Raw genomic sequence first — 16225 nt, forward strand, 5'->3', positions numbered from 1 at the left:
GGTTCTTTGAGAAGATAAACAAAACTGATAAACCTTTAGCCAGACTCATTAAGAAAAAGAGGGAGAGGACTCAAATCAATAAAATTAGAAATGAAAAAGGAGAAGTTACAACAGACACCGCAGAAATACAAAGCATCCTAAGAGACTACTACAAGCTACTCCATGCCAATAAAATGGACAACCTGAAAGAAATGGACAAATTCTTAGAAAGGTATAACCTTCCAAGACTGAACCAGGAAGAAATAGAAAATATGAACAGACCAATCACAAGTAACGAAATTGAAACTGTGATTAACAATCTTCCAACAAACAAAAGTCCAGGACCAGATGGCTTCACAGGTGAATTCTATCAAACATTTAAAGAAGAGCTAACACCCATCCTTTCCAAACTTCTAAAAAATTGCAGAGGAAGGAACACTCTCAAACCCATTCTATGAGGTCACCATCACCCTGATACCAAAACCAGACAAAGATACTACAAAAAAAGGAAAATTACAGACCAGTATCACTGATGAATATAGATGCAAAAATCCTCAACAAAACATTAGCAAACAGAATCCAACAACACATTAAAAGGATCATAGGGCTTCCCTGGTGGCACAATGGTTGAGAGTCCGCCTGCCAACGCAGGGGACATGGGTTCGTGCCCCGGTCCAGGAAGATCCCACATGCCATGGAGCGGCTAGGCCCGTGAGCCATGGCCACTGAGCCTGCACGTCCGGAGCCTGTGCTCCGCAACGGGAGAGGCCACAACAGTGAGAGGCCCGTGTACCGCAAAAAAAAAAAAAAAAAAGGATCATACACCATGATCAAGTGGGATTTATCCCAGGGATGCAAGCATTCTTCAGTATACACAAATCAATCAATGTGATACACCATATTAACAAATTGAAGAATAAAAACCATATAATCATCTCAACAGATGCAGAAAAAAGATTTTGACAAAATTCAACAACAATTTATGATAAAAACTCTCCAGAAAGTGGGCACAGAGGGAACCTACCTCAACATCATAAAGGCCATATACAACAAACCCACAGCAAACATCATTCTCAATGGTGAAAAAACTGAAAGCATTTCCTCTAAGATCAGGAACAAGACAAGGATGTCCACTCTCACCACTATTATTCAACATAGTTCTGGAAGTCCTAGCCACAGCAATCAGAGAAGAAAAAGAAAAGGAATACAAACTGGAAAAGAAGAAGTAAAACTGTCACTGTTTGCAGATGACATGATACTATACACAGAAAATCCTAACGATGCCACCAGAAAAATACTAGAGCTAATCAATGAATTTGGTAAAGTTTCAGGATATAAAATTAATGCACAGAAATCTCTTGCATTCCTATACACTAACAACGAAAGATCAGAAGGAGAAATTAAGGAAACAATCCCATTCACCACTGCAACAAAAAGAATAAAATACCTAGAAATAAACCTACCTAAGGAGGTAAAAGACCTGTACTCAGAAAACTAGAAGACACTGATGAAAGAAGTCAAAGATGACACAAACAGATGGAGAGATATACCATATTCTTGGACTGGAAGAATCAATATTATGAAAATGATTATATTACCCAAAGCAATCTACAGATTCAATGTGATCCCTATCAAATTACCAGTGGCATTTTTTACAGAACTAGAACAAAAAATATTAAAATTTGTATGGAGACACAAAAGATCCCAAATAGCCAAAGCAGTCTTGAGGGAAAAAAACGGAGCTGAAGGATCAGACTTCCTGACTTCAGATGATACTACAAAGCTACAGTAATCAAGACAATATGGTACTGGCACAAAAACGGAAATATAGATCAATGGAACAGCATAGAAAGCCCAGAGATAAACCCACGCACCTATGGTCAACTAATCTATGACAAAGGAGGCAAGGATATACAATGGAGAAAAGACAGTCTCTTCAATAAGTGGTGCTGGGAAAACTGGACAGCTACATGTAAAAGAATGAAATTAGAACACTCCCTAACACCATACACAAAAATAAACTCAAAATGGATTAGAGACCTAGATGTAAGACGGGACACTATAAAACTCTTAGAGGAAAACATAGGAAGAACATTCTTTGACATAAATCACAGCAAGATCTTTTTTGATCCATCTCCTAGAGTAATGGAAATAAAAACAAAAATAAACAAATGGGACCTAATGAAACTTAAAAGCTTTTGCAAAGGAAACTACAAACAAGACGAAAAGACAACCCTCAGAATGGGAGAAAATATTTGCAAATGAATCAACCGACAAAGGATTAATCTCCAAAATATATAACAGTTCATGCAGCTCAACATTAAGAAAACAAACAAGCCAATCCAAAAATGGGCAGAAGACCTAAATAGACATTTCTCCAAAGAAGACTTATAGATGGCCAAGAAGCTCATGAAAAGCTGCCCAACATCACTAATTATTAAAGAAATGCAAGTCAAAACTACAATGAGGTATCACCTCACACAAGTCAGAATGGGCATCATCAGAAAATCTACCAACAACAAATGCTGGAGAGAGTGTGAAGAAAAGTGAACCCTCTTGCTCTGTTGGTGGGAATGTAAATTGATACAGCCCCTGTGGAGAACAGTATGGAGGTTCTTTAAAAAACTAAAAATAGAATTACCATATGACCCAGCAATCCCACTACTGGGCAAATACCCAGAGAAAGCCACAATTTAAAAAGACATACCCATGGGCTTCCCTGGTGGCGCAGTGGTTAAGAATCCACCTGCCAATGCAAGGGACACAGGTTCGAGCCCTGGTCCGGGAAGATTCCACATGCCACAGAGCAACTAAGCCCACACGCCACAGCTACTAAGCCTGCGTTCTAGAGCCCGCAAGCCACAACTACTGAGCCCGAGTGCCACAACTACTGAAGCCTGCGCGCCTAGAGCCTGTGCCGTGCAATGAGAAGCCACCCAATGAGGAGCCCACACACCGCAAGAAGAGTAGCTCCTGCTCGCCACAACTAGAGAAAAGCCTGCGCGCAGCAACAAACACCCAACACAGCCAAAAATAAAAATAAAAATAAATAAATAAGTAAGTAAGTAAGACACATGCACCCCAATGTTCACTGCAGCACTATTTACAATACCCAGGTCATGGAAGCAGCCTAAATGCCCACCGACAGACGAATGGATAAAGAAGACGTGGTACATATATACAATGGAATATTACTCAGCCATAAAAAGGAACAAAATTGGGTCATTTATAGAGACGTGCATGGATCTAGAGACTGTCATACAGAGTGAAGTAAGTCAGAAAGAGAAAAACAAGTATCATATATTAACGCATATATGTGGAAACTAGAAAAATGATATAGATGAACTGGTATGCAGGGCAGAAATAGACACACAGATGTAGAGAACAAACGTATGAACACCAAGGGGGGAAAGTGGCGGGGGTGGTGGTGGTGGGGGTGGGATGAATTGGGAGATTGGGACTGACATGTATACACTAATATGTATAAAATAGATAACTAATAAGAACCTGCTACATAAAAAAATTAATTAAATTAAAAATTTTTTTTTAAAAAAGGAAAGTTTTTTTTTTCCCTTTCACCTCCCCATGGCTATTCTTCTGTTCTTCTTTAGTTTACAAATCCCAAGTTTTAGTTAGAGCCCTTCTAACTGCTAAAAGGCATTTCCCAGCCTCCTTTGAAGCCAGGTGTGGTCATATAATTGGCCAGAGATGTAAAGGCAGATCTTCTATGTGATTTCTGGGAAATTTCTTTAAAAGGAAGGGGCAGGGCTTCCCTGGTGGCGCAGTGGTTGAGAGTCCGCCTGCCGATGCAGGAGACACGGGTTCATGCCCCAGTCTGGGAAGATCCCACATGCCGCGGAGCGGCTGGGCCCATGAGCCATGGCCGCTGAGCCTGCGTGTCCGGAGCCTGTGCTCTGCAACGGGAGAGGCCACGGCAGTGAGAGGCCCACGTACCGCAAAAAAAAAAAAAAAAAAAAAAAAGGAAGGGGCATGTCCTTCTTCCCGATTCCTCCTCAGCTACTTGAATGCAGATATGATTGGTCCATCTCCAGCAGTCATCGTGGACCCTGAGTTGACCACCTTTAAAGTTGAAGTCATGCACAGTAGAGCAACATGACAAAACAGCTGGATTTCTAATAATAGCAGCATTGAACTGCCCACCTCAGAAATTCTTTTTGGAAAGATATAACCATCTACATTGCTCGACATGCTAACTTTCAGGTCTTTCTTCATTGCTACCAGAGCTTGCCTAATCAATACAACATATTATATAAAAGATGTAAATTCTACTTTTGTATTTCTGGTAGTTACTCCACTAACTTACTAGGATCTATAACTGTTTTTATTTTTCCCCATCAATTACTTCAACTTATTAACTACATTTCCCTGCAAAAGTAGTTCAGGACATTCTCATCTCTCTTTACTGCTTCCTGTCTCCTCAACTGTCTTCCATGTTGGGATTACCCAGTATTTACTTCTGGATTGTTACTGATAAAGGCTGCTTTCTTAAACCTTTCTTCTTACTATTACTAAACTTTTTTTAAACTTTTTATTGAAGTATATTACATAGAGAAATATATACATTATGAGAGTACAAAAATCAAGACATTCCTGGGAATTCCCTGGTGGTCCAGTGGTTAGCACTTGGCGATTTCATAGCCATGGCCTGGGTTCAATCCCTGGCTGGGGAACTAAAATCCCAAAAGAGGCATGGCACAGCCAAAAAAAAAAATCAAGACATTCTCACCAAGCGAATACCCCTATATAACCAGTACCCTCAGACCAAAAAACAGGACAGCACCACCCCCCAGGTGTCTTCCTCACACTCCCTGCAGTCATGATTCTTCTCTAAGCTAACCTCCATCATGACCTTGACACCCATAGATCAGTTTTGTGGGTTCTTAAGCTTTATATCAAGGGACTCAAACAGTATGCCACGTTTTGTGTCTGGCTTCTCATTCACATGGTTTATGAGACTCAATGTTGCTGTGGCTGGAGAGAATTCTATTGCATGCATACACCACAATTTATCTACCATTCTATTTTTGGTGGACATTTAGGTTAGCTCCAGTTTGTGACTATGACAAGCTGTGCTGTCATGAACATCTTTGAATGTATCTTTAAGTGAATGTGAGATATATTTCTGTATGCCTAAGAGTGGATTGCTGGGTTGTAGAATATGCACACAATTTGTCATTTAGTACTTGTTGCTAAACCTTCTAAAGTCACTATACCAGTTTATATGCCCCATCAGCAAGGTCCAACACCTCTACAACACTTGACACTATCTGTCTTTTTCATGTAACCATTCTGGGGGATGTGCAGAAGCATTTCATTATGGTTTTAATTTGCCATTTCTGGATGACTGCTGAGGTTGAGCACCTCTCCATATGGTCGCTAGCCACAAGGTAGCCTCTTTTTTTTTTTTATTTATTTTTGGCTGTGTTCAGTCTTCGTTGCTGCACGTGGGCTTTCTCTAGTTGCGGAGAGTGGGGGCTACCATTTGTTGCAGTGTGCAGCCTTCTCATTGCGGTGGCTTCTATTTTTGCAGAACATGGGCTCTAGGTGCACAGGCTTCAGTAGTTATGGCATGAGGGCTCAGTAGTTGTGGCTTGCCACTCTAGAGTGCAGGCTCAGTAGTTGTGGCGCACAGGCTCAGCTGCTCTGCAGCATGTGGGATCTTCCCGGACCAGGGCTCGAACCCGTGTCCCCTGCATTGGCTGGCAGATTCTTAACCACTGTGCCACCAGGGAAGTCCAGTAGCCTCTTTCTTAAAGTGACTGTTATAGGGTTTCTCGCCCTTTTTTCTAGAAGGGGTGTCTGACTTTTTCTTACTGACATTAAGGGGTTTCTTTGAAATTCTGGATATAAACAATCTGTCAGACATACGTATTGCAAATAGCTTTCTCACTCTGTGGCTTGCCTTTGCACTCTTTTAGAACAGTCCTGAATTTAAAAGTCATCCACTCGGGCTTCCCTGGTGGCGCAGTGGTTGAGAATCCACCTGCCTATGCAGGGTACACGGGTCGGAGCCCTCGTCCAGGAAGATCCCACATGCCGCAGAGCAACTAAGCCCGTGAGCCACAACTACTGAGCCTGTGCTCTAGAGCCCACGTGCCACAACTACTACAGCCCTCGCGCCTAGAGCCCTTGCTCCGCAACAAGAGAAGCCACTGCAATGAGAAGCCTGCGCACCACAACGAAGAGTAGTCCCCGCTCACCACTAGAGAGAAGCCCGCACACAGCAACGAAGACCCAATGCATCCAAAAATAAAAATAAATAAATTTATTTAAAAAAACCAAAAACCTTAAGAAAAAAAAAAGTTATCCACTCTATCCATGTCCTCCTCTATGGTTTGTGGTGCTGTGTCTTGTGTAAAGAATCTTTGCTTACTCCAAAGTCATAAAGTCCTTGCATTTCTGGTCAACAGAACACTTCACTAGTTGTATACTCTCCCTTGCACCTTCTGGATTTTACTGCCTGCTCCTGGACGTTAACACTACCTCCCCCAAGAGGTTTTCAAAGAGGAGCTCTGTGTAGAAAACTTTCTAAAGTCATCTATGCCAGAGAAAATTATCTTTACATTCAGATAACAGTTTAGTAGGTTTTAAAATTCTAGTTTTTGGGCTTCCCTGGTGGTGCAGTGGTTGAGAGTCCACCTGCCGATGCAGGGGACATGGGTTCGTGCCTCGGTCCGGGAAGATCCCACATGCCACGGAGCGGCTGGGCCCGTGAGCCATGTCCGCTGAGCCTGCGCGTCCAGAGCCTGTGCTCCGCAACAGGAGAGGCCACAACGGTGAGAGGCCTGAGTACCGCAAAAAAAAAAAAAAAATTCTAGTTTTAAAGTTATCTTCCTTTGGGACTTCCTTGGTGGTCCATTGAGCAAGACTCCACACTCCCAATGCAGGGGACCCGGGTCTGATCCCTGGCTGGGGAACTAGATCCCGCACACGTGCCGCAACTAAGAGCCACGTGCTGCAACTAAAGATCCTATGTGTTTGGGCTTCCCTGGTGGCACACTGGTTAAGAATCCACCTGCCAATGCAGGAGATACGGGTTTGAGCCCTGGTCCGGGAAGATCCCACATGCCACGGAGCATCTGAGCCCGTGCGCCACAACTACTGGACCCAGCGCACCCTAGAGCCCGTCCTCTGCAACTAGAGGCCACTGCAGTGAGAAGCCCGCATACAGCAAAGAAGAGTAGCCTCCAGTCGCTGCAACTAGCATGCAGCAATGAAGACCCAACACAGCCAAAAATAAATAAATAAATTTAAATAAACAAATAAATAATAAAGATCCCATGTGTCACAACTAAGACCTGGCACAGCCTAAATAAATATTTAAAGTTTTCTTACTTTGATACTGAAAAAGTATCTCCTAGGTCCATTGTGGCTCTTGGGAAGTTTGATATTAATCTGCTTCTCACTGTGACTTTCTCTTTCAAACAGATTTGACGTTTTCCCTACATCTTTGTTGTTAAATTTCAATCTAACGTGTCTTGGTGTGGGCTTTGTTTTTTCTGTCATGTTTAGCATTCTTTACATTTAAGATGTATCCTCGGGCTTCCCCGGTGGCACAGTGGTTGAGAGTCCGCCTGCCGATGCAGGGGACACGGGTTCGTGCCCCGGTCCGGGAAGATCCCACATGCCGCGGAGTAGCTAGGCCCGTGAGCCATGGCTGCTGAGCCTGCACGTCCGGAGCCTGTGCTCCACAACAGGAGAGGCCCACATATCGCAAAAAAAAAAAAAAAAAAGGTGTATCCTCTTTCATGATTTCTGAGAAACTCTTGGTCATTATTTCTTCTAACATCTTCTTCCCCTGTCCGTCATTTCCTCTCTGCTTCTGAGATTCCTATTATCTGGACACTGACATTTCTACTCCCATCCTCCATAGCACTTTTCTTCTATTATCTTCCACCTCCTTATCCCCTAGAATTCTTCAACCTGACCTTCCGACTTCTACACTCAAGTCTTGAGCTACATCCATTCTGCTACTCAACCCAGCCCCTGAATTCTCTGTTTCCACGTAGGTATTTCCTTGTTCCTCTTTCATGTATCCATTTGCTCTTTTTCTTTAGGATTTCCATTATGCTTCTTCCGTCCTCCTAAGCAGCTGGGAATATGAATTCTGCTCCAACTAGCACAACATGTCAATTTGTCACTTTCCTTTAATTCTGACTATACTTGTCAGCTTCTCGTTGTGGCTCCCTGTGAGCCATTCACCAGGTGAGATCACCCCGCTCCCCACTCACCATACCCCTCAAATGAGCTCCCCACCTCACAGAAAGGCAAAGATGGAAGCTAGAGTCTCACAAGGATCACAGGCCAACCACCGCAGCATCTCTTGGGCCTTATCCCCTCAGCCCTCCTGTCACCCCTCCAAGCACCAGCCATAACAAACTCCTGCTGGCCTTCAACCAGGCCTGCTCTGCCTCAGGACTTCTCCATCTGCTGTCACCTCTGCCTCACAAAGCTGTTCTCCACACCACACTCACCGCTGATTCCCTCGCCTCCTTCATGACCATGTTCAAATGGTACCTCAGTGGGGCCTCCCCATCGGCCTGTTTAAATATGCCCAAAGCCTTAGCACTTGCTTATTTTCTTCCCTGATTTTTTCCCACAGTACTTGTAAATCTTCAGACGTGTATTTTTTAAATTTATCTATTTTCTGCTCCTTGAGGATAGAAACTTTGTTTTGTTTATTGCTGTATCCTTGGCATCTAGAAGAGTGTCCGGCACTACTGAGGGAGTAGGGAGGCGAATGTGACTTAGGACTTCTGCTCTGAGCTCATTCACCGTTGGACACCCTCTACCAGGAGACTCAAACCTTCAGGGCATTTCAATGAGGCACTCCTCTTTTCCAAAAGCTGTTTCCCTTCACTGGAATCTCTTAGGCCTGAGGGCGTGGAAGGGATGGGGAAAAGCATCAGTAGGAAGAGAAAAAGGCACAACTGAAAACAGTCTCCCTTGGCCAGTACACACAGGCTCTTCCACTCCAAGCTGTCAACCCTACCTCACAGACTAGAATCCAAGCACCTTCTCCCAAGGGGGTTGTCGCAGTTTTTATGTTATTTTCTCTTGGTTCTGTGGCATTTCCATTCCAAGAAGGGAGTCAGCAGGCTGGGCTAGTATACTTGTTTCCTATGGCTGCTGTAACAAATTACCACAAACTTAGTGGCTTAAACAACACAAAGTTATTATCTTACGGTTTTGGAGATCCAAAGTCCAAAATTCTTCTCACTGAGCTAAATCAAGGTGTGGGCTGAGCTGTGTTCCTTGGTGGGGGCTCTAGGAACTTCTAGAGGCTGCCCACCTTCCCTGGCTCATGGCCAGTTGAGTCTTTCTCACACTTCACCACTCTGACTCTGCTTCTGCCCTCACATCTGACTCTCCTGTCTCCCTCTTTCATTTTTAAGGACCCTCATGATTATACTGGGCCTGCCCAGATAATCCAGGATAATCTCCCCATCTCAAGATCCTTAATCACATCAGCAAAGTCCCTTCTGCCATGTAACCTAACACGTTTACAGGTTCTGGGGATTAGGACATGGACTCTGGGGAGGGACATGATCATTATTCTGCCTACCATAGCTATTTTGTCATCTTCTCAAGAACTGGTGACCAGAGTTTCTTAAACTGAAGTCCATGGCTAGGCTTCAGGGTGTCTGTAAAACCCTTGAGATTATTGGCAAAATGTTGCGTCTTCCTGCACGTTTCTTGAGAGAGAGCTCAGAGCTTTCATAATTTTCAAAAGAGCTAAGAGCCCATTACTACAAAACAGTCACTGTCCAGGGCCTGAGGGAAGAAAGCAAAGACCAACACTGTCCCCATTAACTACTGGAACACAGACACAATTCCCCCATCTTATACCATAAGAAAAATTCAACACTTCTGTCCCCTTCTCAGAACATGCATTAACTTCACACCACACATGAACATCTCCTGAGACAGAGCTGCCTGGAGCCCCAGTTAAGGAGCAGAGTAATTCCCGCAGCGAATGACGAGGACAACAATGAGAAACAGGCCCCTGGGTAAAGAGTGGGATGGGATCAAACTATTACCTTTAAGTCATGCAAGACCCCATGCCTGAGCCCTCTTCTCTTCCATCAAAGCCTCTAACTATAGGTGGAGAAAATAAATGCCCTTGACAGAGACAAAGCCACCTCTTGGCAGAGCAGATCCTGGCCTCTTCTCTTCTCCTTTCATTCTCAACAAGCAGAGGCTCACTGCCTTGTTCACACACCTGACAGCTTCCCCTGAGATGGCTGCCCAGCATGCTGCTTACCAAAAGCCAGGATTATAGACTCTGGATACATAATTGAAAATGTTTTCATCTGATTTAGAATTTTTTCTTTTTTTTTTTAGATCAAAACATTTACTTTTTTGTGTTACAAAAATAAAAATAAATCCAAGGAGGTAATGAAATAAACATTTTTTAAGTGTCCCATCCTGGGTTCTCTGCTCTAGAATTTAGTAAACAGTTCAAGTTTAGGTTGCTTCAGCACTTCTGGATGCTATGATGTCTCCATCTTATAACCATGTTTCTCTAGTTCAGCTCGTAACTGATTGGAGAAGTCATCCTCTACACTGTCATCATCCCAATTAACCTCCCAGACATGTGCATTTTCATCTTCATCTAAACCAGCCCAGTCACAGCCGCCACTGCCGTTGCAGCCTCCCAGGCCGGCTCTATCATAGAGACTAGAATTTTATTTTCTTAGTACAAGTAACTGCCTTAGGAAATAGTGTCTCTCTTACACCCATGTTCCCAGCTGCAGGGAGAAAAAGTCCACTTACTTTGACTGCAGGGTCTGCCTTGGCCACGTGCCATCTTCGTTTTGGGGCTCAATTACTAGCACCTGAGTGAAAGGGGAAACCATATTAGGAATGTGCAAACCATCTCACTGTTGACATGCTCAGAACCAAAAGATACCTGTCCACACACCCTGGGCAGAGCTGTCTGCTGGGGCATGATTTGGGCCCTCCTACCTGACCCTGGTACAGCCCAGCATCCTGCACAGTGTTGTCTAGCTTGCTCAACTGCTCGTAGGTGTTGCTCATGTATTTGTTCCACAGCCGTGTCTCACGGTCCGCAGGGATGTTGAACAACTTCCGCATTTCCTTCTCAATGGTTGCTGGGGACAGGCAGAAACATCACTCAGGGCTTTCTCCAGAAGCAAGGCCAGCAACAGCCATGGCAAGCTAATGTTCATCCTCCGTCCTTTTCAGATGGTCACTGGATGCTCTGGATCAAAACTTCGACCGACCTTAGCCCCTTGGTGACTCCTAAGGCAAACATCTTCCATGGCATCCTCTTACACTCATACAACCAAAAATTGTCCCTATGCTTCCCATTCTTTAATGATGTGGGTCCCCATTTTTAGCACAGAAGCAACATGGAAAAGTCAGAAAACTTACCTTTGGAGGTAAGATAGATTTGGTTTCAAATGCTAGCTCTGCCGTTTTCTCACTGAGATTTCTGAATAAGCGACATTAATCTCTCTGAATCTGCATTTCTTCGCCCTTCTTACCGTATGTTAAGTGGGCAGAGACCATGCCCAGTGTTTTATACAATATGATTCCCAGGCTTAGCTGTCCACAAGAATGCCCTGGGGAGCAGGCTCCCAGGTCAGGACTGGTAACCACAACCCGAGATTATTTGGGTAACAAGTCTGAAGAGGGTGCCCCAGCTTCCCTCTCATTAGCCACAATGCCCTGCACTCTCACTGGATACCTGGAACTCCAGCCCAGCTACTCACCGATGGTGTCTGACTTGCTGAAATGGCAACTCAGCACATTGGTGGGGTCACTGTTCTCGCAAAGCTTCAATTCCAGCAAATACACCTCTACCTTGCAGTGCTTGACAAACAGGCCATGCTCTACAACCTGTAAACAAGAGGCACGGGTGAAGGAGCAGTGGTTCTACACCAGGGCAGTCTTGGAAGCAACATGTCTCATCAGTGGCAAAAGGCACAATCCACATGATAATCAGTTTCCTTAAGTGATAGGGGGATCAGAAGTACAGATTTTTAAAGCCACTGGCATCTGTCCTAGTTTAAAAACCTTACTTCCACTCATTAGGACCAACCAAGAGCATCTGGATGGAACCAGAGCTGGCAACAACTGTGCACAACAGGAAAGTCATTGTTCATCTCTTAGTGGGTATCATGATGCTTCCCCTGCAGGGTCTGTGGAATTAAGAGGCCTAGAGAATACAGTTAAAGCCCTTGGCAGCACGCTCGCCACATGGCAGGACTGTGGGCAGGTGCGGACATCTGTGGGAGGCTGGCATGCCCCTAACCATTTGATACCTAACCCCTCTTGGAGTCCCAGGTTTCAAGCTGGAGAAAGAAGGTAGTTCTGGCCCTGAAGAGCAACTCTTAGAAGCTTGGCCTCAGGACTGCAGCCTCTTCCTACTCTGCTAAGAAGGGAAACTAAACACCAGGCAGAGTAAGAAATTTACCCAATGCCTACGTATCAGCAGTCATGTGGACTCCTGTGATGTCCCCCTCCAGTGGGATAAGCAAACAACTGTGGGAATCAGGCTGGTGGTATTCTCACCAGTCCTGTCTACCAGAGAGGCGAACAATCTGGGTTTCTCTCCCAGGGCCTGCCTTCCAAGAGACTGTTCTCTTGGATATAAAACACCTGTTTTCCGAGGTACTCAACAGTGTGACCAGAGATCCTTAAGCACAGGGGAAGGACTTCGCAGGTGGGGCAGTGGTTAAGCATCTGCCTGCCAATGCAGGGGACACAGGTTCGATCCCTGGTCCGGGAAGATCCCACATGCCGCAGAGCAACTAAGCCTGTACACCACAACTACTGAGCCCGTGAGCCACAACTACTGAAGCCCACACGCCTAGAGCATGTGTTCCACAACCAGAGAAGCCACTACAATGAGAAGCCCGCGCACCTCAACGAAGAGTAGCCCCCGCTCACCGCAACTAGAGAAAAGCCCACATGCAGCAATGAAGACCCAACACAGCCAAAAATAAACAAAAACACCAAACAAACAAAAAAGCACAGGGGGAAAAGCAATATCAGAAAGGTTAAGTTAAACAAGAAGCAGTACATTACTGTATATCCATATGACCCTAAGTGAACTTTCTCTCACAGAACCTTCCAGAATGTGCTCTCACTGCACCGCTGGACATATCCCAAGCCACTGGGCAGCTGTGATGTCTGGAGGCCTCCATTCAACTTCTTACGTATGGCCAGTACCCCAGGAAACCAACACCAGTGTCAGGGAGCACTCACAGACACTGACCAGCAGGTGTAACAATTCATGTACTCACTTTTCTGACAATGGGCTGCTGGCCTTCTACACAGCCATACCAGTTTAGTAACTTATTCCAGGCCTCAGCTGGGACCAATACATAGTCCAATTCGTCAATTAAATGTTCTTTCAAGGTCTGACTCTCAGGATCTGAAAAAGGAAAACAGCACATAGCTCACTGCTTTTCTCCCCAGAAATGTTTGTTTTACATGATTCTTATGTACTTTTCAGAAACATGAAAAGCATTTATAGGAACAAGTACAAAATTCCAAAATTCTGTCACTGGCCATAACACAGAGCAGACCTGGAGTCTTTATTTTTATTTTTATTTTTTGTGGTACCCGGGCCTCTCACTGTTGTGGCCTCTCCTGTTGCGGAGCACAGGCTCCGGACGCGCAGGCTCAGCGGCCGTGGCTCACGGGCCCAGCCGCTCCACGGCATGTGGGATCCTCCTGGCACAAACCCGTGGCCCCTGCATCGGCAGGTGGACTCTCAACCACTGCGCCACCAGGGAAGCCCCAGACCTGGAGTCTTTAGCCATGCTTTCTGAACATTTTATGAGGAACTTGTATTTCTTCCATAGTTGGAGGGAGAAGGAAAAAGAAAAGAGAAAAACTCCAATTTATACTTTCAAAGTGCTTCCAGATTCCACAATTAAAATTGTTTACTATGAATATTTAATGTAATATTCTGCTTAGTGAAACTGCATTAAGGTCAGATATCATCTTCCTTTGAAAGATTTACTAAGAAAGCAAAGAAACAAATCATTGAAGTTAAATTTATTTTACCAAGAGTCATTTAGCATTCTTAGTTTTCAACACTCCAAGTGAAAACTCAGCTGGACATCGGCCATGTGGAGGGAGAACACCTTTAACACGTTAAGCATCCATCTTACACCCCACACGGAGGCAACATGACTGTGAGTCAGAAAAAGACATCCATGGTCTGAAACATACTCTCTCAATGGAGGACCAAGGGACTGGATCAAGGGAAGACTAATCATCTCCCATCAAGGAAGCCTCCCTGCTAAGCCTGTGCCCATCTACACCCACTCCTGCAGTAGTGGAAGCCACTGTTCTCCTCCAGACAAATGAAGCCAGGGAAGCAAAAAGTACCCACAATGGTGCAACTCATCTGTAATTCAAGGCAGACAATGTTAAAAACAAAAACAAACAAACAAACAAAAAACAACAAAACAAAACAAAAAACTAAAAATGGCATGCACAAGGTGACCAGGGCTTCCTATCACCTCTCCCACCAGTTTACACCCTACCCCATGAGGTCTTCTGCCCTTCCTCAGGGTGAGTTTCAGATCTGATCCATCTCTGCCTTTTTCATTTCCAAGGAAAAGGGAAAGGAACTAAACAGGCTTGGAGAACAGGAATACCAAGGTGAGAAGGATGAACGGAAAAACAAAATGTGGTATATACACACAGTGGGATATCATTCAGCCTTTAAAAAAAAGAAATTCTGACATGCCGTTAACACGGATAAACCTTGTGGACTTTATGCTAAATGAAATAAGCCAGTCACAGAAAAACAAACACTGTATGATTCCACTTACATTAGGTACCTAGAATAGTCAGACTCAAGAGACAGAAAGTAGAATGGTGGTTGCCAGGGGCTTGGGGGGAAAGGAGATTGGAAATACTATTTAATGAGTATGGAGTTTCAGTTTTGTGAGATAAAAAAGTTCTGGAGATGGGTTGTGCAACAATGTGAATATACTTTACACTATTGAACACTTAAAAATATGCAGATGGTAAATTTTATGTGTATTTTACCATAATTTAAAAGAAAAAAAAAAAGTGGCTCCTTCTCACTGATGAGCCAACCACATTCCACAGCAGCTCTGGCATGATTAATACTGACCGACCACCCCTTTTCTATTTAGCAACAGAAGGATGGCACAGGGCTAGTACTTATCAGTCTACTTGAAACAAGAGCTTCTGAAAAAAACTGACACCTAAACTCCAAGGTTTTCTCTGATTTGCAAATTAAAACTCATAAGGGTTATTCACTTGTCTTACTTGGAGACATACACCTTCATTTCTAACACTAAGCACTATGCAGATCTGGCCACGCAGCAGCCAGAAACCTTTAAATGTGGGAAAGGAACCGAGAGCTTTTAGCATCATCAACCCCAAGTACATCAATTCTTACAAGGCTTTCTCCTCTGGGGCTCAGTGACAATTTTCTCAAAATGTCATTCTTATGACACTATAGGGCAAACACAGGAACTTAACTGGAATTTTCAATGCAGTTCACTATTTTCACTTAAAACTGGATCAGTCCAAGGGCAGCATGCTAAAAATCACACATGAGTTTTACAAAAAGGATTTGGACTCTGCAAATTTCTCCAACAGAGGCAAATAAAGGCAAAAAAGGAGAGCACAGTTTGGTCTAAGCATTGGGCCTCCAGATATACAGCAGGGACACAAATGGAAACAAGAGAGGGGTGCTCTGCAGACATTAGCAAGTTGCCCTTCCCCCTCCTTCCTACATGTTCAAGAGCCCCTTCTAGGTCATTCCCATGACCCTAGGTGGAAGGCAGCCAGACTGGGACTGGCAGGCGACTGGAGAGCCCAAGAACTAAGAGGGTGGCCCTCACTGGCCAGAAATAGACCATTCCCACACTGTCAATGTTCCAGGGTCTGAACAGAATGTACTTCTCACTTCCCAAGCACACAACAAATGTTTGAGCCTAAGCCAGGTGACATCAAATTGGAAGACCGCAGAAGGAATGCTTGTCCTTAGCTGAAGGTCAGGCAAAATTACTTCAGAGGGTCCCTCCAGCTCTAGCATTCTCATCACCAATACTATTAAAAGCCTTAAGAATTCTCCTTTTCAAAAAAAAAGAGGGAAAAGGACAAAATGCAAACACAATGCAATGATCCTTTGGGGTAACTTCACGGTATACTGCCACCATCTGACTTACATCAGTCAACAAAGCCTATGACATTACTGTCA

At 44.2% G+C, this 16225-nt stretch overlaps 1 protein-coding gene and 1 pseudogene across 10 annotated transcripts in view; both read right to left on the bottom strand.

Moving 5' to 3' along the window:
• The window catches only part of USP4 (ubiquitin specific peptidase 4), a 49390-nt gene that overhangs the window by 29663 nt on the left and 3502 nt on the right, over window positions 1-16225 (bottom strand). For 7 of the 10 annotated variants that reach the window (XR_003796533.1, XR_003796534.1, XR_003796535.1 and 4 more), the window contains exons 3-6: window positions 13275-13405; window positions 11739-11865; window positions 10969-11114; window positions 10777-10838 (exon numbers count right to left, since the gene is read on the bottom strand). Coding sequence is in view for 7 of the 10 variants with exons in the window: in XM_029241662.1 (XP_029097495.1) it covers window positions 10777-10838; window positions 10969-11114; window positions 11739-11865; window positions 13275-13405 (466 nt within the window). In the remaining 3 variants the exon portion in view is untranslated. Of the gene's footprint in view, window positions 1-7141; window positions 9130-10776; window positions 10839-10942; window positions 11266-11738; window positions 11866-13274; window positions 13406-16225 lie in introns of those variants that run through there. The other 3 variants (XM_029241668.1, XM_029241667.1, XM_029241669.1) reach the window with 3 other exon arrangements.
• LOC114907047 lies at window positions 9125-10688 on the bottom strand (annotated as a pseudogene).

Source organism: Monodon monoceros, unplaced genomic scaffold, assembly GCF_005190385.1.
Source record: "Monodon monoceros isolate NGI ecotype Baffin Bay Population unplaced genomic scaffold, NGI_Narwhal_1 Super_Scaffold_3, whole genome shotgun sequence".
NCBI classification, from domain to species: Eukaryota; Metazoa; Chordata; class Mammalia; order Artiodactyla; family Monodontidae; genus Monodon; species Monodon monoceros.